The sequence below is a fragment of the Lutra lutra genome, chromosome 13 (assembly GCF_902655055.1).
Source record: "Lutra lutra chromosome 13, mLutLut1.2, whole genome shotgun sequence".
In the NCBI taxonomy this organism is placed as follows: domain Eukaryota; kingdom Metazoa; phylum Chordata; class Mammalia; order Carnivora; family Mustelidae; genus Lutra; species Lutra lutra.
In genome coordinates, this window is record NC_062290.1 from 73,053,788 (window position 1) to 73,077,821 (window position 24,034).

Sequence of the window (24,034 nt, forward strand, 5' to 3'; positions counted from 1 at the left end):
ATAAGCTTCCCAATTATACACATATTAGTTACCTGCACAGTTTTTACCATCTCCTGTGTGGGGTGGGATACATGAGCAAACGTAGGATCCATTTGTATTCAGGCAGGAAGCATACTCACTACAATCTGACCCAACTGCGCATTCGTCAACGTCTAAAATGAAGATAGCTTACAGGTAGTGAAGTTGATTGATTTTTTTCTTATATATCAAATACTCTTTTTTTTACTTGTAAGTCATTACATATTGCTTAATGCATAACACTATAGATACTTTTATAGAGTGAAAATATACTAAATATAGTAGTCATGATCACATTGCGGACACACAATAAAAGCTATTATTCCCCCACGTTAGAGGTGGTAAGTACAAGAACAGAGATAGATGGAAACAGTCTCAATATCGAGCCTGGTAGCAATTCCAAATATTTCTGGCACGTCTGGGGACAGCTGCTTTGTCACTGTGGCTTGCCCAGGGCTTACTGGGATGAGATGACGTTAACAAAGGAATGTCACAAGAAAGCCTCAGGAATTCAGGAAGACTGTCTCCCAGGGAGCTAGAATGAACCCAGATGGTATTGCCAAGATTCATCTCACCAAGGCACGATGGTGCAATGCCATTCCAGCTTCCGTTATCTGTACAGAACATCCTCGAGTCGCCCAGCAAATAGTAGCCATTGTTGCACTGGTAGGTCACTGTGCTGCCAGCGTGTAAATCCTCAGCTGAATAAAAGCCATTCTCCAGAGGGGGCGGCACCCCGCAGCGGATGCCTGTAAGGGGGCCGGGAAGAGCACAACTACATGAGGACTGAAATGCTGGATGCACATTTTGTCTGTATTAAGCTAGCAGTTCAGTTAAGCGAGACTTTCTTGTTGTGCATAAATGCAGATGCAGAGCCCTGGGGGTGGGAGGAGGTGGTGGGGGGTAGGGGGGTCCAGGCTGTAGCCAAACTTGTGCCCTCGGCATCCAGCAGACTTTCTGGCTCAGAGCGGGCCTGCCCCTCATTAATGAAAACAAAACATTTATGAAGGTCCCACTAGATACCGTCAAAGGTGCTGAAGTTACAGCGATGAGCCACGGAGACGAGCCCCTCCCTGTGGAGCCAACCCTCCAGTGGGAGTAGAGAAACAAGCCACAGGAAACACACGCGTCGGCGGGGACAGGTGCTATGGAGGAACTTGGCTGATTGCTCCACTGATGAGGCAGTTGGCTTCCCCTCAACCCTCACTTTGTATTTCCCTACTTTGCTTTATTTTTCTCCAAAGCCCTTACTTCCGGCCCTTGTTCTTCTTCACTATAAATAAACCATATTTACTTGTTATTTCCTGTCTCTCCCATTTTCAGTGTAAACTCCATAAAGGAGACTTTCTCTCAGCTGTTGCATCGCTAGGACACGGATCGTTGTCTAGCACATAGTGCGTGGTTTAAAATCCCTGAGTAAATAAATGACTGCACGCATCCAACTCAAGAGATCTTTCCCGTTTCCCACCCAGCCGTAACCCACCTCCGTTAGGGCTCCAGCTCCCAGCTCTGACTTCCCTTCCCATCCCATTCCCTATCCCGCCTGGGGGGCAGCCACAGGGCTGGTCCTTTCATCGCCCATCTTCCTCATGGAGAGTGAACTATTCCATGAATATCTACTGTGTTTACGACTGTGGTGTATTTAGCTTTTATCTAGCATTCCTGAAAAGTGTCCCTGTGCTCCAACATCGGTCAGGAACTACTGAAAGGCCGTCCACAAAGGCAGCTCACGTTCACAGTGGGGGAGTGGTTGTGTCCACTGTCCTTGATTCAGACAGTACTGCACAGGGTTCCCAACCATCTGGAAGCCTGGATCGCAGAACACACTGACTTTGGAGCCTGGCTTTAAGTCGGCCGATGCGGTTCGCAGATGAGGTACTGATCCTTCTAAAGGTGGACAATCTGCGGGCAGAGAGCACAGGCACACGGCTTGTCAGCACCCTCGTGGCAGCGTCGCCAGGTCAAGCGTCTCAAATCACGTTTTGTGCCAGCCTTTGAGAGCCATGCTACTGCTACTAAGCCACACATGCTACAAGGTGACATGTGACCAGATTACTGGCAAGCAAAATGACTAAAAAAACAAACCCTATTTGAGGCCACCACTTTTCCTCTTGCCACAAAAGTCAGCTGAATTTTTTTAAGGAAAAAGTGGTATTTTAGAAATATTAATGAAATGTACTTGTAAGTTATCAAAACCCCTGAATTCCAGGACAGATTTAGAAACCTCTTCATATACATTGAGTTTTATGACCATTCAGAGCTGGATTAGGCAGTGTGTGGGCTGTCATGCCCACTGCTTTTCTCTCTGTGCCATCTGTCCCTAGACGGCTGCTAGGAAGTTACAAGTGCCCATCTTGCACAGGACAGGGCTTTGGTGGCATTTGAAAAATTAACCATATCCTTCCTCTAACCCTATTTTCCTAATCTTATTTTACCATCGTCCAAGTTTTCTCCACAGTGAACTCTGTACTCTCCAACATAGCATGTGTTTAAGTATTAAAAAAATAAATCCTTTGGATAAAGGTAGAATAAGGGTGAATTACTAGCTAAACAACAGACTGAAAGGCACACGTTACTTGACCAGCAGTGCATTTTGGAATCATCTCCTTTTGCAGGAAAATCCTGGGAATAGTCAAGAGATGGCAGTTAATAAGGAGAACATTCTAACCAGAACAGAATATGCTCTTGTAATTGATCTTCACTTTTCCCACAATTCCAGACAGGAAATCAGGCCAGGCCAACACATTTCCTTTTTTGAGTTCCTCTGGACATGACGTAGCCAGTGACTTCACCTGGAAGTTTAAACATGCGTCTTTAGATAAACCTTATCTGTTTCAGTATGACAGAGTTATTAAATCTTAATTGAGTAGTCTTGAAAACATCCACAGATCTGCGGGGAGGCTGGGGAAGGGACGGAGGCTTTTGTACAGTATGATTTTGGGGTAACAGAGAAGTCTCTTCCCTCCCTCTCTCTCCTCCATGCCCATCCTCCCTTCTCCCATATGCCAGTTGCCAGATAGTCTGGAATTCTCCACCTAGAATTTCTTGTCTCAAGTTCCGCAGTTTATTGAGGTGTTGTAGAGGTTCCCCATAGCACATTCTCCTGTCTTCTGCCTCTGATCCAGAGGTGGGTAAACTGAGGCCTAGACAAGTTCTGCCACTATAATAATAAGGGTAGACATCTGGAAGCCCTCGCTATGTGGCAAACAAGACCATGACTATACCTGTCGTGTTGTGTGTGATCTGCTGAAACTCTACTACGCTATCTATCTTTCACAGATAAGAAAACCGAAGCTTCAAGAGATGGAGTTAACATGTTCAAAACCAGCACAACAAGGCTGTGGTAGAACTGGGATTTAAACCCAGGCTGTCAGACTCCAGACTGACTTTACCACAGGTTCCTCTGTTACTCTCTAAGCATGGTTTTATGGCCAGCCCTCGATTTCTGCATCGTTAGTCCGAGGGATGTGAACCGGTATTCTGATTCTCTCAAGCTTGGAAATTACAAAGTATCTTAAAATTATCTTGTCTAATGAGATTTAAATACATCACCAAGAAACTAAAAAGGGGATTCACTGAAAGGGACTGCTGATAACCTCTGCCTAGCTTAGTCAACCTCCACCTAGCTTAGTCTATGACCGTAGCATCAAATGATATCGGGGTCAAGTGTGAAAACCCAGAGGCTGCAGGAAGATATGGCATCATTAGTCTGTTCACATTTTCACTAGGTTTGTACCTTTGCAGCTCATTACTGTCATACACTGAAAATGGAATTGACCTGCTGTGGAGACAGGACATAGTCCCAGAGGTTCAGCTGACTTATGGAGCCCACAAAAGACTCAGCTGGGTTGAATCCTTCTCCTTTTTGGTCTTGTTCTTGCCCAACAACTAAGGCACCACCACCTAAAGACAGGAGAGAAATAAGGAGGAAGACTGACTTCATGTCTGTTATTCCAAAAATGCTAACTTACTGAAATCACTGCCAATAGAAAGGTATTGGGGAAAATTGTTGAACAACCAAATTACCTACACATTTTACCTATAAGGCCAATTTCAATATTTTATCTAGAGCAACTTAAAAAATAGCCACAGAAGGTTTAGAATATTATATTAGATTTACAAACATTTAACTATAAAAACTGCACATATACATACATATGTGCATGTAATATTTTATGTCAACCAAACAGGTGAGTTCTGTTTTGCCTCCGTCCTTGCAGGAAGTCACCTTCCATGACAAGCTACCAGGAACTGCTCTTCATTTTCTTCTTAATCCTGGAATGCTTAAATTTCTATCACCAGCTCTAAGGTAACTTCTAAATTTGCCAGCGGCAAATTCAATGGGAACGCTTCATAGTCACCTCCGCCGATTTCTTTTTATCATCGGTTCCTACCGGCCATTTCATTCTATTTAACTGTCCTTCCTGGATGTACTGGACGGTCTGTGTTTGCCCCTCCACAGATACCTGCCACCCTCCTCAACTCTGCTTTGCGCCCACAAAGGTTCACACCATCTGGCTGCCTTGTTCCTCTGGCTTCTGTTTATACCTGCCCAATGGAAGGACCAACCCGAGATAAGAAAGTCGTATGAAAGAGAAGTTTAGTTTCCTGGGTACCTTCCTCCCAGGCAAGGTTTAGGTTTGCCTAAATGCTGGCAACAACTCCCACTCCTTGTCACTTTGGGCCCATCTTTTGGGCCATTCCACTGTCGCTAGTCATGGGTGTGTTTTACTGTCATTATTTTGGTTCTTTTAATTCTGCCCACACCTTGGAAAATCCACCCTTCCTTAAACTGTCTTTAGTTCTCCTCCTTGGGGGTGCCCCTGGTTTCCTGCCAGGGCCTGGGCTGATTTCACTTTCTTTTCATGAAGTCATCCTTTCCTGGTTCTCCTCGAATCTTTGTGCTCATTCTCTCTCTCTTCTTTGCCTGCCTGTTAAGACGCTGATGCACTCAGGCTTCTACTCATGGCCTCTGCTCTTCTTCCTTCAACAATCTCTCCATTTGATCTCAGTCCTGCCAATCGATATATGTAGAACCCCTTTGTGTGATCTCCCAGACTATGTCCTTTTCTTACTAAAGTAATCATTAAAAATTGATAACATGCACAGAAGGAAATTTGAAAATATAAAGCATAAGGAATTCTTCTTATCCAGAAAAAAAAATCACTTAATGGTTTTGTATATTTCCTTCTAGGTTTTATTTTTATTACTTTTTTCAGCATATGTGTATGTGTGTGAGAGGTTTCAAAACATACAACATAGGATCATACTATAGATCATGTTTGAATCTGGCTTTTCTTCTTGGACATTGACATTTCATTAAAACTCATGAAATAAGTTAATAGCTATTTTATAGATGAATACATTATAATCCATACTTTGTCTAATTAATTAAGTAATTAAACAACCATTTCTTATTGGATACTGGAATTGTTTCCAAGTTTGGTACAAAAGTATCACTGATAAATATAAATATATATTTATTAAATATAAATATAAATATAAATATAAATAAATATATTGATACATGAGTATTTATTCAGACCACTGATTATTTCCTTTAACCTGATTCCTTGTTTGCATGCCAAGGGTTTCTCTAAAGGTTCTCGACAAAAGTTTCTAAATTGCTTCCGAGAAAGGTTGTATCATTTTTCATTCCAGCACTCTAAGGTGTCTTCTATACTGAATCCTTGCCAATCACATCCTATCACTAAAAACAACTCTGTCAATTTGTTATCAAGTAGTATCAACCTATGTTTTTAGTTGCATGTATTCCTGTGATTAGAATTCAAACTCAGTATGTCTAAAATCCAATAGAAATTCTTCCTTCACCCCTAGCCCTGCTCTGATAATTGTCCTTTTTCCTAGAATTCCTCTTTCAGCTAACAGACTCTTCAATGGACCCAGTACCCCCTGAAGCCAGCCACTCACTAAGATCTGTCAGTTGGGGCTCCGTAACACTTATGCACTCCAACTCATCCTCACCTGCTGTGGTCAGACAACCACCTCCTTGGGTGGCTACTATTACAGTCTCCGTGATTTTTTTTCTGATCCCTTTAACCTACTTTCACTCTTCTATCAGGGTTTATTTATATTTTTCTTAAACATAGAAATGCTAGTTTTTTAACCATAAAGGAAATACATGGTCATTATGAAATATGGGAAAAGAATAAAGAAGAAAATAAAATCCACCTGCAATCCCACTATCCAGAGATAGCTGAAAGCAAGAATACTTAAAAGAAAAGGAAACACTGCCCCACTTTACCTAATGTCACTTCCTGTTGAAACATCTTTAATGTTTCCTTATTTACTACGAGGAACCTCCAACCTTTCTGCTTCCTATCATGTATGTCATAGAAGGATCTAAACAGAGCAGGTGGATTTTCATTTGTGATACTGAGAATCCTGTATCACCTAGTACTTCTGCATTCTTTCAAACAAAAATTCCCTGAATACTTTTTATAAGACAGTCTGAGTTCTATTTGAAAAGGGCATAAAAGACAGACAGTATTAGCACTGCTCCAGCCTCCACATTGGATATACCTGTATCCTATATACATTATCACAAAACAAAACAAGCAACCAAAACATACCAGCAATTCCTCTCCTCCTTGGAAGACAGTTTAGTAACCTTCCATGGTTAGCTCAGCCTGTGTCTTGCTAGTCTTACCATGAGTCCCCAAATGCGTTTCTTACATGGAGTCACACAGCTCACCTAGGAAAAGCTTCTAATAATTCAAAGTCTGGGTAATCAGGGAGTAGGAAATGGGAGAGAAAACTGTTGACCTTTGTGCAGAAGCAAGGACAAAAAAGCTAGCCAATGTGATGTTCATCTAAGTGCTTCCACGCCTGGCATCTAACAGAATTATATTCCTTTAGCTAAGACATACCAGGTATGGGTGAACCAACAGAGAGGCCCACACCACCGTCAGATAGTTTCCCATCAATATAGACCTTCCAGGCTCCATCAGAACTCCTCCAAGTGATGGCAATGTGGTGCCAATGGTCATCATTCACGGAGGGACAGTCTGTTATCTTTTCCTTGCCATTCACATAAAGAACCCAGCTGTGAAAAGATTCCAGGTAACAGAGTCATCAGTCATATGTCATACTCTCATCTATGGGGCACATTACTATTTTTCTTCTCTTCCTTCTTTTTCTTTTCTTTCTTTTTCCTTTCCTTTTTTTTTTTTTTTTGTATAGAAAGCATTTTGAGGAAAATCATTACTTTTTTTTTCTCCATTTGGTCATAGTTCATAGAGGTAGAGCTGATTTATAAATTATACTTTATTGGGGTTCACTGAAAATTAGTTAATGCTTCTTAGACATGAAGGGGTAGGGAAAAGTCTTAGGATAATGAGAGAAGTTGTTCCAAGTTGAGATCATTTACCAACTGTCTATTCCAGAGACAGTGAATCAAGAATGGAAGGGATGAGAATTGTACAAACATCAGACTGGTTTCTTTCCTTCGGAATGGATGTTCTCCTAAGACCAGGAACAAACTTCAGAGGTCTCACAGAAAGTGAGTTCTGTCTCTGAGTTGCCAAAGCAGTCACATGGCAGATGAAGTATGTTAATCCAAAGGCAAACATAATTGGAACTAAACAAAGATGACCAACAAAAAGAGGGTTCCAACAACCATGTCACTTTGGGGAATGTCAAAGATATAAGCAGTTTGAAATGAAATATCTTCAAAAGCATTTGGAGAAAAAGGAAAAAATACGGAAAATTGATAAGGAAGATAAGAATTCATTGAATACCTCTCTCCGTATCTTCTTAGTCCTTATATTCATAAATGTTTTGGAAAATACGGTCTTTTTATAATATTAATTATTTCCCCTTTGTGTTTTCCCATTTTCCTTCCCTATTCAAGTGGGTAACAGGCCCTCTCTTAAATGTATTTTGCCTCAGGGGAGGTTTGTGCAAATTTCTTGGGTTTTGTTTTGGAAAGCTCAGGTCCACTAAGGATAGAGTTTGAGGTTGGGGAGAGTTCCATCAGAATAGTGAGAGTCCCATGGACTGAGGAGAGGCAAGAGAGCTCAATGGGGCCTGTACCCTAATCCGTAGCAACAGGAGAGAAATTTGGGTAGATCTGAGATGAAAAGGCACCACAGAATCTGTCTCGACTGAAGGTCAGGATTTCATGTGTCAAAGAGCTGTGATTTTGAAGGGCCCACGGAGGCTGAGGCAGTTCACAGCCTAGTGATAAGCAGTGTGGACTGAGGGCAAGTGATGGAAGTCCTGGCTAGTCTGTGGCTCTTTAGCAAGACTCTGTGGGTTTCCAACAAGATGTGAGGACCTAAGATAGGAAAAGCACTCAGTAGAGAAGGAAGGAGGGTAACAACTGAGATTGACCTTTCTGACAGCCCAGAGAGATGGGGCCCTGTAGGTGAATTAATTGATCCAAAGAGAAATAAACATAAGCTCTTATACCTGAGTCTACAGATGGGTTCATATTTAACATATGTGTTTCCCATGGGTCAATAATGTCACTGAAATCCTTGAACCCCTGCAGGCTCTGATATATAAAAGAAAGTGTCAGTCTTAATAGTCAGAGTCTGCAACTTAGCTCTACCACTCCCAGAGTGTGAGATTTGGGGCAAATCACTGAGTCTCTCCGAAACTTTGCTTTGCTACCTAGAAAACGAGTTCCTCAGGCCACTGCAAAGATCAAATGAAGTAACACTTAGCAAATAGCAAAACATAATCCGTGCATAAGGTGCTATCATTGAAACTTTGCTTTCTTATAGAACGTGTCCAGATGCTCTGTTTGACCATTGTCATTCTGCTGTCCTCATGGAGCACCTGACCCCCATGCTCCTCTATCCCTCAACCCCAGTGTCAGCTCTAACTTGGTCTCAGGATAAGATCTAGAGTATGGCTTTCCTGACATTTCTGCTTACCCATTATAATCGGTCAGGAGGAAGGTATTGTCACTGCCATTCTCAAGTGCATAGGAGATCGGTGTCCCATAATTATTGGTGTCATTGGATTTCATCCAGAATGTGCAGGTTACAGCCCAGAGAGATGGAAGCACACCATCTAGCATGACGTAACCATAGATACCCGAAACTTCAAAATCCAGGTTAAAACCTGAAGACTGGTCTACAACAAATAAGAAAAGAGTGTGGACCATGGGAGGCATTTTTCAATTGTCTAAGGTAAGCAGCAGATATGCAGAACTTTTGTCAAAAAGTCCATTTCAGTCAATGTGATTTTATGGGAAGCAGTTTCAACATTAAATATATAGTATTTACAAAATATACCATACATTCTTTTAAGTAAAGGAATCAGTGGGTAACTAAGATAGGGAAAGCACTCAGTAGTGTAAGGAAGCAGAGAAATAGGGACTAGCTGGAAGGAGAGGTGGAATTGGGAAGTTAATAAAGACAGAAAACACTAATGCATGTCTGTATGCTGATGGGATGACTCTGCAGAGCAGGGGAATTGAAGGTTCAAGAGAAAAGCGGGGGGGGCAACTGCTAGGGCCACATTCCACCTCTACTCAGGGCCCTTGCTTATCCCTAGTTCATGAGCAATTCAGCTCTGCCTCAATCCTGCATACCCTACTCAAGAAAACAAAAGTCCCGCAGCTAAAAGACTCCAGCACCCTGAGAAAGCAGCTTAACTCTGATTCTCATTCATGTCTATGGACTCTGAGCTCCTAAATCAAGTGTCCTTTCTAAACATGTAAAAGGTGAAGAGTTCTAAATTTCATTTTCTCTGTTTTCCCTCTGAGCTTCATTTTCCTCACTTTTGCTATTGGGGATAATTGTAACTAGTCTGCTGGACGGCTGTCAAGATTAAATAAGTACAAAATGCTTAGCATCATTTTTGGTATGTAGTCAGTGTTCAGAACAGATAAAAATTGACATTGTTATGATCTCATTATTTTTAGTATTGTTACTAATAACACTGAGCTCACATATACCTGTTTCACACCTGCTGCCTGAAAATCCCGGCTGACATTTACAACTGTACGAGTTTAATTCATCCACACAGGTGGCCTGATTTCTACATGGGTTAGACTGACATTCATTGATGTCTATTTCACAATATGGTCCAGTGAAGCCTGCTGCACACTGGCACCTGAAAGAAACAAAATGTTACTAACACATAGAAATGCATTAGATGAAGAAGTCTCCCATTTATGACAACATTGTCTCAAAAAACTTTGAATACTGAAAGCTCATAGATGCAGAGAACAGACAGGTGGTTACCTGGGTTGGGGTGGGATGGAGAAATGGGTGAACTGGGGTTTTGTTTTGTTTTTAATTTAGAAAAACTGAGTAAACAACTCTGAAATTATGAAACATATTTTACACATCAAGAAAGTGCTTTAACTGTTAGTTACCTTTTAAATTAAATTTCATTTAGTGGATTAGGATTTTAGACCCAGTCTAGGGCCTTGTTCTTCATCAGTATGCTGTACAGTCTCTGTGGTATGCAACACACCATTTAAACCTACCGGAATGGACAATATATCTGATAATGTCAAACGCTGACAAGGGTGTCATGAACTGGGAAATCTCACATAGTGAGTAGAACTACAATCTGGCAACATCAAGAGAAGCTGAGGGTTTGCATTCCCAGGACCTGTAATTCCATTTCAACTTATGTGTTCTAGGAACTTACTGCACAGGTGCACAGCACACATGTAGTAAACATTCATAACAGCATTATTCTATGTGTTTATGAAGAATGGGAAAATAAACCATGATATAATCCTTTACTGGAATACTAATCAGCAGTTAAAGTAAATAAACTAGAGCCAAATGTATCATCTTGACAACACACAATGCTGAGTGAAAACAAAACGCAAATTGCAAAAGGAAGTATGTAGTATAATACTTATTATGTAACTGTAAAACTATACTATGCTCTGTTTATGTAGCAACCTATGACATCTGAATGAAAAAGATATACACCAACTTCAGAACAGTGGTTACTACTGAGGAAGAAGAAGAATGTGTGTGTGTGTGTGTGTGTGTGTGTGTGTGTGTGCGCGCGCGTGCGTGTGTGGGTGTATGTGTGTGTGTCTGTGTGTGTGTTTTGAGGGAAATCCAAAACGATCTTTAGAAGGTATTTCTTTAAAACAAAAGATGTGAATCAAATAGGGAAAGATGTTAAGGCTTGATAATTACCATGATGAGTGTGTGATTTTTATTGTTCTTGGTAATTTTCTGTATGCCTGAAATATTTTTTAATTAAAAAGGACCTGTCCCATACATGTTAATTAACATTGTTATTAGCATGTTTACACTGGAATCAGGGGCGGGGGAGTCTTTACTGAGTTCTCTGTATTCGGTGATAAATCTATTTTGGCTAGACTTTCACTCATCTGTATCTGCCCATGTTTGATATTCTAGCAATCCAATATCCTTGTCTATGAAAGAGGTTCACTTTGGTGACAACTAACATTCCCTTTGGATTAAGAGAGTTTACCTTCATGTTTCCTCTAGTTAGGACTTAGACAAATTTATAATTCATCGATTGTTTTTGACTCCGGGGAGAATTTATAACTCTTGTTGTTTATCTGGAAATTTCTCATTGCCTCCTAGGCACCTATATGCCAGAAGATGTAAAAAGCCTATGAAAAGATGAAGCTACACTGCAAAGATTTCATTCCCACATCAAGAGTGAAAGTCTCACTGGCAGAACCGGTCGCCTATTTCTTCTGTATCGTGCCCTGGCTATTTGTTGGGGGACAGTAATGAAGGGCGCTGAGCCACAAGAGGACTAGGAAATTTTGCAACTGGGTACTTTTTTCCCCCTTTCTTTTAACTTTTATAAACTTCCAAAGATAGTGGCATGTTGAGGACAATAAAGTTTCCTAAGATTTTGCAAGCAAGACCAGTCCATCGTTCGTACTGCAGAAGCTACAGACCCTGCGAGGGGAACAGGATGTAATACAGGGCCGACTTGACAGTGATGAAGGAGAGTGTTGATTTTCAAACTGTATTCTCCTGGCACCCCAAGAGCTACCTCAGAAAGACAAAGGATGTCTCCTCTACAAATATTACTGTTTTCAACCACGAAAAGTTAGTTTTCATGTTAGATTTCTTATGAACCAAGGGTTACTAAACTTTAAAAAAAAATGTTTGAAAACCACAGACAGAGAATGTACACTGGCTCTTTGACAGGATGATGGCACAATTCCTTTTGACGTTGGCTTGTGCAACAACTCTGGCTAAAACATAAGACATTTGACGCTGAGCTCTGTCTAGTGCTTTGGTATTTATTTCTGTGTTACTGTGTTTTCTTTCATCTTTCATGACTTCCCAAGTACAGAACGGTGGTTTTCATATCTGGTCATGCATCAGAATCATTAGGGAGCTTAAAACATATAGGCTATGTATTTTAAAATTACAGACTCTACCCCAGACTTAGTGAATCAGAACCTCAGGTGGTAGGGAGAGTCTACCGCAGCCTATCCTTGGGCTAGAATTAGGGAGTGGCTGACTTGGGACTTGAAGGAACGCTCCATAAAGGCTGCAGAATGACGGAATGGTTGAGAAAATAAAATTAGGGCAAAGGACCACACTTAGGGCTTTACCTGAAGCTACTGGCACCATCTTTACACGTAGCTCCATTTTTGCATGGTTGACTGAGACATTCATCCACATTTTTTTCACACCGGGTACCCAAGAATCCAGGAGGGCATTTGCACAAGAATCCCCCAACCTGATCTTCACAGAGTCCATTATTTAAGCATGGGCTTGACTGGCATTCATCGACTTCTGTTTCACAGTGCAGGCCTGGGGATGGGGGAGGGTGAGAAAGAGCCCAAATGTTAACCTGCCTGGGAAACAAAGATGGAAGTGTGCACTTCTTAGTGTTGCTCCTAAAGGATCAGAAGGGAAACTGCCGGACTACTGGCACACTGGTTTGAGATCCACTCTTGAATGAACTTTGGCTTTTGTAAGGCATTTTAGGATTGTGTTTTGGATAATCTGCTCATTTGATCTCAGGTCTTTCTGAAACTAACATTTGTAATAGACATCTAATTGAGGCTATGTTAAAAAAAAAACTAGCAAATTTAGTTCAAAATTTTCCTGTTTCTTTGACATTGCCTTTTTCCTTCACTGGTCATTTTTTTGGGGAACTCTCTCTTTATAAATTGTATATACATATATATAACTTTTTATATATGTGGGTTATATATATGATATACTTATATTGTTTAGCATCTATTTATTTCCAGTTCCTTCTTGAATGTTTATCTTAGCATATAAACTCTTGTCTTCTCTATGTCTCTTTTTCTTTCTGTCTCCTTTCTCTCTCCCTCTCTCATTTTCTCTCTTACACACACAGTTTTTTCTAAGCTATTTGGGAGTAACTGCACCCTTGATGCCATTTGACCCCAAAATACTTCAGCGTGAATTTCCTCAAAAATAAGGACTTTCTCTTGGCTAATCACAGCACAGTTACAAAATCAGAAAATGAACATAAACATAATATAATGTTTAAAAATGTAGTGATTTGTGGTGCTTTGCAGGACAATGCAACAATGCAGGAAGAATGGAAATGTCTCACCTGTGTATCCTTTCATACAGGTGCAGAGATAGCTAGCCAAGCCATCAATGCAGGTTCCTTTATTTAAACAAGGACTAGAGTTACACTCGTTTATATTCTCTTCACATAGCTTTCCTGCAAGGAATTGCAGAATATTTTAACTGGAGGAAACGTGAAAGGAATTTTAGATGAATATTTTCAAGCAAGCTGTTCAGGTGTAACAGCAGAACAATCAGAAATCGTGACTAATATGTTTGTGAAAAACTTTCCTCTTTGCCAAATACATTGAAATAAGATGTTTCCTTCCATTCTAGTTATTGCAAAAATTTTCTAGCAAGAAATCCGACATTCAACATACAATGGAAAATGATAACTATGACTATCTAGCTTTTTTTAAAATTAGGATGACGAGTATGATCTATTTTAAAAATTTTATATTATTTGCTAAATGTTCACCTCTTTATTGAATTTATTTCCTGAGTTCTTAAATATGACTTGCTTATCTACTAGTTGCAGGTTTGTACCCTTAAGAAACGTATCCCCAGGGTGCCTGGGTGGCTCAGTGGGTTAAGCTTCTGCCTTTGGCTCAGGTCATGATCCCAGGGTCCTGGGATCAAGTACCGCATAGGGCTCTCTGCTCAGTGGGGAGCCTGCTTCCCTTCCTCTCTCTCTCCCTGCCTCTCTGCCTACTTGTGATCTCTGTCTGTCAAATAAATAAATAAAATCTTAAAAAAAAAGAAAAGAAAAGAAAAAATAACCCAAAAAACATATCCCCAGTAATCCCACAACCAGCCCCTGGCAACCACCCTTCTACTATCTATTTCTTATTTATTTATTTATTTATTTATTTGAGACACGGCAAAAGACAGAGAGAGAGAGCACAAGCGGGGAGGAGGGTCAGAGGGAAAGGAGAAGCAGACCCTCTGCTTAGCAGGGAGCCCAATGCAGGGCTCAATCTCAGGAGCCCAAGATCATGACCAGAGCCAAAGTCAGATGCTTAATAGATTGAGCCACCCAGGCACCCCTCTACTCTCCATTTCTATGGGCCTGCCTTTTTTAGATTCCACATATAAGTGAGATCATACAATATGTCTTTCTCTGTCTGACTTATCTCACTTAGCATATGCCTTCAATTTTAATCCATGTTGTTGCAAATGGCAGGATTTCCTCCTTTTTATGGCTGAATAATATTCCATTACATGTAACTCAATCACGTTTTCTTTATCCATTCATCTCTTGAGGTACACTTAAGCTTACTTCCATATCTTGGCTATTGTGAACAATGCTACAATCAGCAAACCTTCTAGATAATGATTTCATTTCCTTTGGACAGATATCCAGTAGCGAAATTGCTCAATCAGGCAGTAGTTCTGTTTTTAATTTCTTGAGGAGCCTCCATATTGTTTTCCATAGTGGCTGCACCAACTTACATTCCCACCAACAGTGCACAAGGGTTCCCATTTCTTCACATCCCCACCAACACTGTTAACTCTTGTCTTTCCCTGATAGCCATTCGGACAAGTGTGAGGTGGTATTTATTGTGGTTTTGATTTCTAGCAATGAAATTTTAATGATGCCAAGGTTTATATTATAAAAATGAGAAAATTTCTTCTTACCTGCATAACCAGGTGGGCAATCACAAATGAATTCCCCAATTAGGTCTTTACAAATTCCACTGTTGAGGCATGGCAGTGAGCTACATTCATCAATGTCTGTTTCACACTTTAAGCCTAAAATGCAAATGAAATACTGAAGGACAGTCAAAGAGTAGGATCAACAGAAACAGAACATGATCATTTAAAGGTAATTATCTCAATAATCTGAATTTATAGGGAATGGTAGTGGTGAAGGAAAGGGCAAAATTCCTTAAGTGCTACCATCTAGCTAAGTTTTTAGCGAAAGTACTGACTCTTTCTAGAGACCCCAGATATCTTGGGGCACCTAGCTGGTACCGTCAGTTAAGCATCCGAGTCTTGGTTTTGGCTCAGGTCATGATCTCAGGTCATGAGATTGAGCCCTGTGTCAGGCTCTGTGCTCAGTGTGGAGACTGTTTCGTTTTCTCACTCCCTCTCCCTCTGACACCCTGCCCTATTCTCTCTTTCTCTCAAATAAATAAATTTTTTTAAAAAGGTATCCTTATAAGGAAGAGAGCCTGAGTGACTTGGTAGGTTGGGCTTTTGACTCTTGGTTTTGGTTCAGGTTGTGATCTCAGGGTCCTAGGATCTGGGCCCTGTGTCAGGCTCCATGCTCAGCAGTGGGTCTGCTTTTCCCTCTCCCTTCTCTTTGGTCCCTCCCCCACTTACTCTCTCTCTCTAAAATAAATCAATGAATAAAATCTTTAAAAAGAAAAGATATACTTATAAGGATACATAAAAGATAGCAGAAAATCCCAAGTTAGAAGTTGGTGGGGAGGGCAGGGGAAGACCTGGGAACATAAAACTAGTTTAACCCCAAAGTGAAAAATATAGGGTCATATATATTGTGATCATGGCCATTTGGCTGAGGAGTAGGGGTGGGGCTAAGTCCTGCCAGATAGCACTGCATGTGCCAGGTGTCCTCGAGGGGGACATGTCTTCTGATACAGTACACATAAGCTATCTGTGGGCTAGCTCTGCCAGAAGCCCATGTTTTTCCTCTACACCAGTGGGTCTCAAAGTGTGGCCCCTGGACCAAGAGCATCAGCAATTACCTGGGAATGTGATAGAAATGCAAAAACTTTCCTAGATCTAGAGTCACAAATTCTGGGTGAGGGTCTAGCACTCTGTTTTAAGAAGCCCTCCAGATGATTTTGATGCACATCAAAATTTGAGAAATACTGTCCAAATTATGCCCTTTCTTGACCACCACTTGCTTATAAAATTCTAGGTCAAGATCCATTATTTCTTATGGAATGTCAGGACAAAAATCTTATAAAAATTGAGACACACACATATACAATATAAGTAAGCTGAAATAAGTAGAATATTCTTGATAGTCCTGGGCTACATTCCTTTTCCAATTCTCCTTTTGCTCATTTTGTGGTGAATTCTTTTATTTTAATACTATTTTTCTCATTGAAACGACATTTTGTGTTAGCTGTACAAAAGCCAAAAAAAGAGGCAAAAACTATTTCTAAGAGAAAATAGTGAACTATTATTTGAAATAAATTATAATTTTAAGATATAGTTCATTTCCCTCTCAAAAATTATATTTCTGAACTGAACTGGAATGTGAATTACACTACAAGAAAATATAATTCTTGCATAATTTCTACATAACCAAGTTCAAACCATATTGTTTTTCCAGGAACAGTTTCCAGAAAGATAGAAACGGAGCAACAAATCATAGCTATTCATAGGAACTTCCACTAATGTGAAGCCAATGAGAGAAACTGGAGTTTGTTTAAAAATATTTATGCTGGACAACCCGTTCTATGTTGGGTATCATATCTTACATTTAATTTGTGTTAGAATGGAACCTTGGTCATGGTCTCTGAAACTGTATTCCTATTTAAATGGTGAGTTATGATGTGACTTTTTCCATAGAGAAGATGATTCTTGATTCTTCCTCCAAAATGTGCAAGGAAAACTGTTATTTGTAAGATATGCACACGTTTTTTCACCTTGTTTTATCTTGTTCAACCAAATTTTCGTGCACTGATATAGTCCAGTGTATTTAAGTCACAGGGCTCATTTTTAGTGTTTCAAAGTTTGATGTGCAAGTCACTATAATTTGCATTCCTCTTTGTTACCTGTATATCCAGGTGGACAGAGACAAACATAACCACGCCCAAGCTGTTGGCAGGTTCCACTATTGCGGCAGGGGTTCAAGAAACATTCATGGAAAACCTACGGGTAGCAAAAAGAAATCTATCAGAGACAAAACACTCCAATCATATCAAAGCAATCCTGAGTAGGGAGTTTGAAGGTTTGCAGCATTAGACAGGTGGTTCCTGTTTCCAGGTGAGTTCACTCAAGCTAGATGGACCACTGCCTGCATAATGTTGGTGTCCGCCATATATGGACACAAAGAACATATCTTACTCTTGAGTGACATTCTGAAGTGTTTCTAAATGCTGGCTGCATGTTAGAAACCATCTGAGGTACTTTGAGGTGCTTTAAAAGTAAAAAGGCTAGGGCTCCACCCCAGACCAGCTCAATCGGAATCTCTGAGGGTGGGATCCGAGCATCATTATATTTTAAAGTTGCCCAGTGGATTCTAATATGTCTCCAGGGTCGAGAGTTACTGCTCTATGGGTTCTTACAAATTTCTGTCTTCTAGGCTCAGTTTCAAATATGATTTACAAGGCCCTTACAAGTCGGTATGTTTGGACAAGATGGTAGGAAGCTGAAATAAGAAATACAACCTTATTATCCTCCTTAAAAATACTTAGGGCCAAAGAATTCATCTTGACATTGGGTTAGGTCTATGCAGAGTAATGGCTGAATCTACCAAAATAATTGGTCTTTAGTAGTCTTTTTTTTTTTTTTAAGAAAAACAATAGTTTAGTTATATTCATGAGTTATGTTCCTTAGTTTTTTTAGAAACCCATACATTATTCCGATAAATGATCTTTTTTTCTGACAAAAATTTTAAATAATTTTTATAAACATTGAGGAACTCTTCCTGCCAATCAGAAAAGGCCTTTGGCTAAACCAAATGCCTCTTACTCAAATAATGGATTATGCTTGAGGTAAGTGCTAATTATTAGTGAATTTAAAGGCTCACACATTGACACATTCTCTATGCCAGACATTGTTGGGGAGAATTCCTAATTTTTGGTAGTTAGAACTCTTCCAATAGTGCATTTTTAGAAAGTTCTTATTAGAGGTCGCAAGTGAATACTATTGTTCATTGATAATGTTTCTGAGACTTGATTACTTGAAGTTTCAACTCTGGTAGTTTTCCTCTGTGTAGCATGTGTAATGACAGAGTATTTTCCAAACATTCCACTGGAGAAGATTCTATAACTATAAAAGGGACTTGCCTGACTGCTGACTTCATACTTCTTTTTGATATGTCCAGGAGAAGCACGGGGCACTATACTTTCCTCTGCTGCTGAGAATGTTGAGCTAAAAGCTAGTAAGATTAATAAGAAAACATCAGAAAACCATATTAGTGTGCAGTAGTTATTGCCCATAAGTAAATTCTACCTAAATACTACGGTCAATATTCTAGTTCCCAGAGTAGGAAAGGCACATATATTTTGTTTAGGAATAGTGAAAAAGAGAGCATAGAGATGGATGGGATACATCATTAAATCCTAGACTCTCAGAAAGAAACTGGGAAGTTATCAAGTTCAATGTATCCAAAGTAAGAATCATTGAGTTACTGTCATCAAAAAGGCCTCAAAAGACCAGACACCAAATCCACGGAAAATAGCAATACTCATAGTTGAAGCTACCACGAGACAAACACAGGTCTCCAACACGTGGGATTACGTAAGAAATAAAGCATCTCCTTCTTACTGGAGCAATCTGCGATGGACCTGGTACCACTGGTGGCTGTAGTTCCATGAAAGGGACAAGATAAGCAGAAGGACTTCCCTGGATTGGGTTGGTAGTAGTCTCGTGGACATGGGTAACAGGGCGTTAATCCAGAACGAGAGAATTCTCCTACTGGACAAGGTACTGCAAAGGTAAAAAATCATTTGTAAGTCCAAACAACATATTTTACTTTCAAAAGAGGTGCATTAACCCTTGGTTGTAAGAAAGCTACTGAACTGCTGATATATTCTCTGGCACATATTTAATAACCATACTATTTTATCTCATTGGATAAACATTCTGTTGTTTCCTTCCTCTCTTAACAACACACATTAACTCAATAAAAATTTGAATTCACCATGTAATATTGTATTCTGATTTTTCCACTTTATATCCTCAGCATTCCACAAACTGTTAAATAACATGGTGTTTCCTAAAAGGAGAATATTGCATGCCAGTGACAGGACATGATTGAGCTAACATTTCCTCTACTACTGGACATTTAGGTGTTTGTATTTGTTAGCTATTATAAATAATGCTGACCATGAAATTTTCTGCATAAGCCCTATAAAAAACTCTGATTATTTCCTAGAGATAACAGTTGAATTTAAACAGATGAATATGAGTAGCTGAACCCATAGATCTAAAGATTATAGAAAACTTAAAAAAAAAAAGATGATGGAAAACTTAAAGCCAATAATATATGTCAAATCATCAAAAAATAAATAAATAAAAATGGTTCTGACTTATAGGCCCATTAGTAATGTATGGAATTACTCTTACTGCATACTTATTACTGATAATGATCATTTAAATATGTTTTTTTTTTCAATTTGAAAGTGAAAAATGGAATTGCACTGTTATTTTAACTTGCATTTCCATGATAAATTAAGTTTTTTTTTCTATGTTTGTAAAAAATTTTATTTCTTCTGTGTTGCTGTCTCTTCTGTACAGGGGAGAGGGCCTTTTTTTTTTAAACTTTTAAACCTTTTAATGTTATTTTGTATTAGACATGCTTTTTATTAACAACGTCCAGTTGAATACTGTGATTTAACCAAATCTGAAATTCTCTTGCTAATAATTGGTAGAATATTAACCAAACAAGAAATAGCTTCAAACAGAACATGAACCTGCATTTTCTTTGATAAATTTTGGTTGCATCTGTCAGAGCTACAGTGAGGCAGACCAGTCATGACTACATCTCTGGGCTGGGATTTTAGATTGTGACCCAAAGATGAATTTGGCATGTTCTTTTCCTTGTGCAAACTGGTGTCATCTACATGAGCCCTTAAACCACTATGAATGGAGAAAACCACTAAAACTGTTAAGACTTGTCTGCATAAATTTAAACATAGAAGATAGAACACAAAGAAGTAGCTATTTGGGAATCTCGGCATATTTATTACGTAGGCTTTCGATTTTTAATAAAAATTAGTTTGGCAGAAATGATTAGCAATATGGCTGAAAAATTGAGAAATGCACTCAAGGCTCAACAGGGCAGGATAGTCCAAATAATGGCATCTTTTTTTTTTTTTTTTGGTATGACCGTAAACATTAAATAAACAATAAGGCATTTGTGGTAATCTCAAGATGTTTAGATCAAAGTTTTTAAGCAAAAACAGGCAACCACATCTTTTGCAAAAGTGCTCTTTTATATCACTGACAAAAAGTCAGGAGTCAAATCAAGAGATGGCAGAAGATATCATAGATATTAATGCTTATTTAGAAAAACGTTATTTCTTCTGGTTACGTTATATTAAAACTTTAAACTGTAAGAATCTTGGTCAAACAAGATACTTGTCATACTTGTTATAAACAAGATACTTGCTATAGCAAAAATATTTGTTATATTAAAATTTTCTTAAAAACATTTTTTTAAAAGATTTTATTTATTTAAGAAAGAGAGAGAGCGCACAAGCAGGGGGAGAGGCAGAGGGAGAGGGCGAAGCAGATTCCCCACTGAGCGGGGAGTCCTACCTGGGGCTTGATCCCAGGACCCAAGATCATCCCAAGATCATCATCTGAGCAGAAGGCAGATGCTTAACCAACTGAGTCACCCAGGTGCCCCTAAAACTTTGTAAGTATATTTGTTTCACTAACAATAAATTAACCAATTCTTCATTGTTAGATTTCAGAGTTCCAGACAAGGTTTTGCACAAACATACCCTAAGTTGCTGAGTTTAAAATGGGTTTTCTGAATCTCAAGTTTCAAAAAAAATGATTACCTAGTAGGAAAAGGTAACTCCCAACAACCAATTAAAGTAGTTAACTGGAAGCATAGATTTTCTACTGGTAAAGGCATAAAACTTTGGTTTGAGAGAGTATCTATGAGTGTGTATGATAAGGTAAAAATACAAATTCTGTCAGTGAAACCAAGATGCTATGATGAATTAAACTGTTTTGCACATACCATTTTTTTAGCACAACCTTACTCTCAAAAAGAGAAAGACTATGCCCCTAGAAAACTGTCAGAATGCCAAAAATTATGCTAATAATAATAAAATCTCAAGATTAAAAATCATCAAGGTGGTTAGTGAATACTATGTTGTAATGTCTATAACTTTGTGTTTTGACATAGAAAATATAAATTTTTATGTGAAAATTAGCTTAAATTATATTCCAAGGGCAGACAGCTGTCACCAGAAATATACTTTCTGGGACTGGACAATCAATACTTAACGCATGATTTACACATACAGAAAATTTACATATGCAGTAAATATACACGGACACATAGAGCATATGTATGTGTAAATCTCACATGTCTGTTCCCTGACAGTGTTAAAGATAACATATAGTGAATTTTGCCTTTCAACAGGTTTCCTAAGACAAATTCAAACGTCAGAGACTCTCGTCCTAAGCCTCTTTTTAACTTCATCCTATAGGATTAGGGTAAGAAATGCCATCTTGGCTCAGCAATCATCTTTCCTTTTCCTACAGGACCAAGTGTAAACAATACCATCAGCAAAAAATAATTTGTGGGACTTATCTTTTGGATAAAAGTCATTTTAAAAAATGAAAGATTTCTAGGATGCCGGTATGGCTCAGTTGATTAAGCATCTGACTCAACTTCAGCTCAGATCACAATCTCAGGATTGTGAGATCGAGCCCCGTATCACCTCCTCACTCAGCAGGGAGTCTGCTTGAGATTCTCTCTCTCTCTCTGCCCCTGCTCTCTCTCTCTCTAATTAATTAATTAATTAAAATAAAACAAAAGATTTCAGACTCTTGAGTTTATCACCACAGACCCACAGATATTTAATATCCTAAGTAGTGATAAAAGATGAAATGCATGAAATATATATTACTTTAATATAGAAACAAACTTAAATATAGCAGCTGTGTTGATTAAAGTTCAACATGCTAAACAATGCAAAAAGTGATACCTTAGTAAAAAGTGAGGTAAACCATAAACATACACATAAAAATAAATCACTACAAAGAAAAATAAAAGGAAGGAAGGAGATTTAAAGCTAGGAAAAGTTTTAAAAAAATAAATAAAACTAAGAAAATATATAAGGGACTGTTTTAGAAATCATATACATATACATTTAAAGTAAAATGGTATTTATTCAATACCACAGGAGAGAGTGCTGAGTGCTGCTGTTTCCAACTCACTCATGACAAGAAAATGTGGTTAAACTTGTGCTGGGAATATATTAGGAGAAATACAGCAGTTACCAGAAGTTTAGAGACTTTCTGGGAATCAGAATTACTTAATTGGAGTAATTTGGTATTAAACAAACCTCAAGTCTTATTTGGGAAGCTAAAGGGAAAAATCATCAATTATGAATTTGTTTTACTGTAAAATCCTAGTTACTTTTGTGGTTGGAGGAAAAGAAAGAGAAAGAATTTTCACTACAGACTTTCTTCCAGAATTCAAAATTTTATCTGTATATTGACATAATAAGAGTCTCTGGTAGATTTATTTCAACCATAATGTGGAGCCTTATTTGCCTTTTAATTATAAAAAAAAAAACAACCTCAAACTTGGTATTACACAACAGATATGGTTTATGAGTTTCAATCAGGTCCTAGTTAAATCTCTTCTCTTCAGTCAAACATCAGGTTAATGACTACTGCTTGTCTGATTCCTCAGGTCTAACAGACTTTTATCTACTGTGATCCTACTACACTGAGATAATTTAAACAGGAGGAGTATATAAAAACTGTAATCATAGTAGGTTTCCTCATTTTCTCCCTACAGCACTCATTTACAAGGACTATATCTCCCAAGATGCAATGCTGGACACTCCCCTCCCAGGATCATACAAAAATGTCCTACACAGTTGTTTTCTGGGAATTTGTTTTTAACTAGATGCACAGATATAAATGACTGGGGGTACAATGAGGCTCTGTGTGTGTGTGTGTGTGTGTGTGTGTGTGCAGCTTGAGAGAAATGGGGAGCCAACAGATTGTTTTCTTAAAAACACTGCTTTTCAATAAGGGAACAGTTTTCTAATTTTCAGATAGCCAATAGACCTTAGGTTTTTAAATAAGTGTGCAGAGGAAGTGGAGGATAATTTTTAAAAAGTCATGTTTCCGCCAGCGTGTTTGTTCTGTTCCCAGTGATATAGCAGAGGTAGGCCAACAACTTTTTATTTTTAATCGAGTTCCATTGACTTTGCAAAGTACGTGGAATTTGGCTCTCCTAGAAGCAGGATGACCCTGACTCTCAACCCTAATTTCAAGGGCATTTTAAGCTTTCATCTTTTCATTTTGTTTACATCTTCTAACCTTCACTGTTCTGGAAAACTGTACTTAGTAGGGATGTTAGAAATAGTTGAAAATTGAAAGTTTAATCTTTTTTGTCTATTGTGGTTCTCAACATACGGTCCCTGGACCAAGGAGAAGCAGCATCCCTTGCGAACTGGTTAGAAATGTACATTCTCGGGCCCCACACCAGACCTGCCCACTTAAACACTCTAGGGTTGGGGCCCAGCAATCTGTGTTTTTAAGCCCTTCGTGCTGACATTTGAGATCTGAAATTAGTCATACTCAACTTATCCTGTTACTTTAGAATCTCCGGAGGGGAA

General features: G+C 38.9%; 1 protein-coding gene across 3 annotated transcripts in view; it reads right to left on the reverse strand.

Annotated features, from left to right (window-relative positions):
• The window catches only part of SVEP1 (sushi, von Willebrand factor type A, EGF and pentraxin domain containing 1), a 179,526-nt gene that overhangs the window by 62,020 nt on the left and 93,472 nt on the right, over window positions 1–24,034 (reverse strand). For 2 of the 3 annotated variants that reach the window (XM_047700073.1, XM_047700075.1), the window contains exons 19-32: window positions 18,981–19,142; window positions 18,500–18,591; window positions 17,264–17,360; window positions 15,150–15,263; window positions 13,555–13,668; window positions 12,575–12,776; window positions 9,950–10,107; window positions 8,922–9,123; window positions 6,909–7,084; window positions 3,797–3,921; window positions 2,687–2,810; window positions 1,750–1,920; window positions 594–767; window positions 33–152 (exon numbers count right to left, since the gene is read on the reverse strand). In XM_047700073.1, the coding sequence (XP_047556029.1) occupies window positions 33–152; window positions 594–767; window positions 1,750–1,920; window positions 2,687–2,810; window positions 3,797–3,921; window positions 6,909–7,084; window positions 8,922–9,123; window positions 9,950–10,107; window positions 12,575–12,776; window positions 13,555–13,668; window positions 15,150–15,263; window positions 17,264–17,360; window positions 18,500–18,591; window positions 18,981–19,142 (2,031 nt within the window). The remainder of the gene's footprint in view (window positions 1–32; window positions 153–593; window positions 768–1,749; window positions 1,921–2,686; window positions 2,811–3,796; window positions 3,922–6,908; window positions 7,085–8,921; window positions 9,124–9,949; window positions 10,108–12,574; window positions 12,777–13,554; window positions 13,669–15,149; window positions 15,264–17,263; window positions 17,361–18,499; window positions 18,592–18,980; window positions 19,143–24,034) is intronic. The other variant, XM_047700074.1, reaches the window with a different exon arrangement.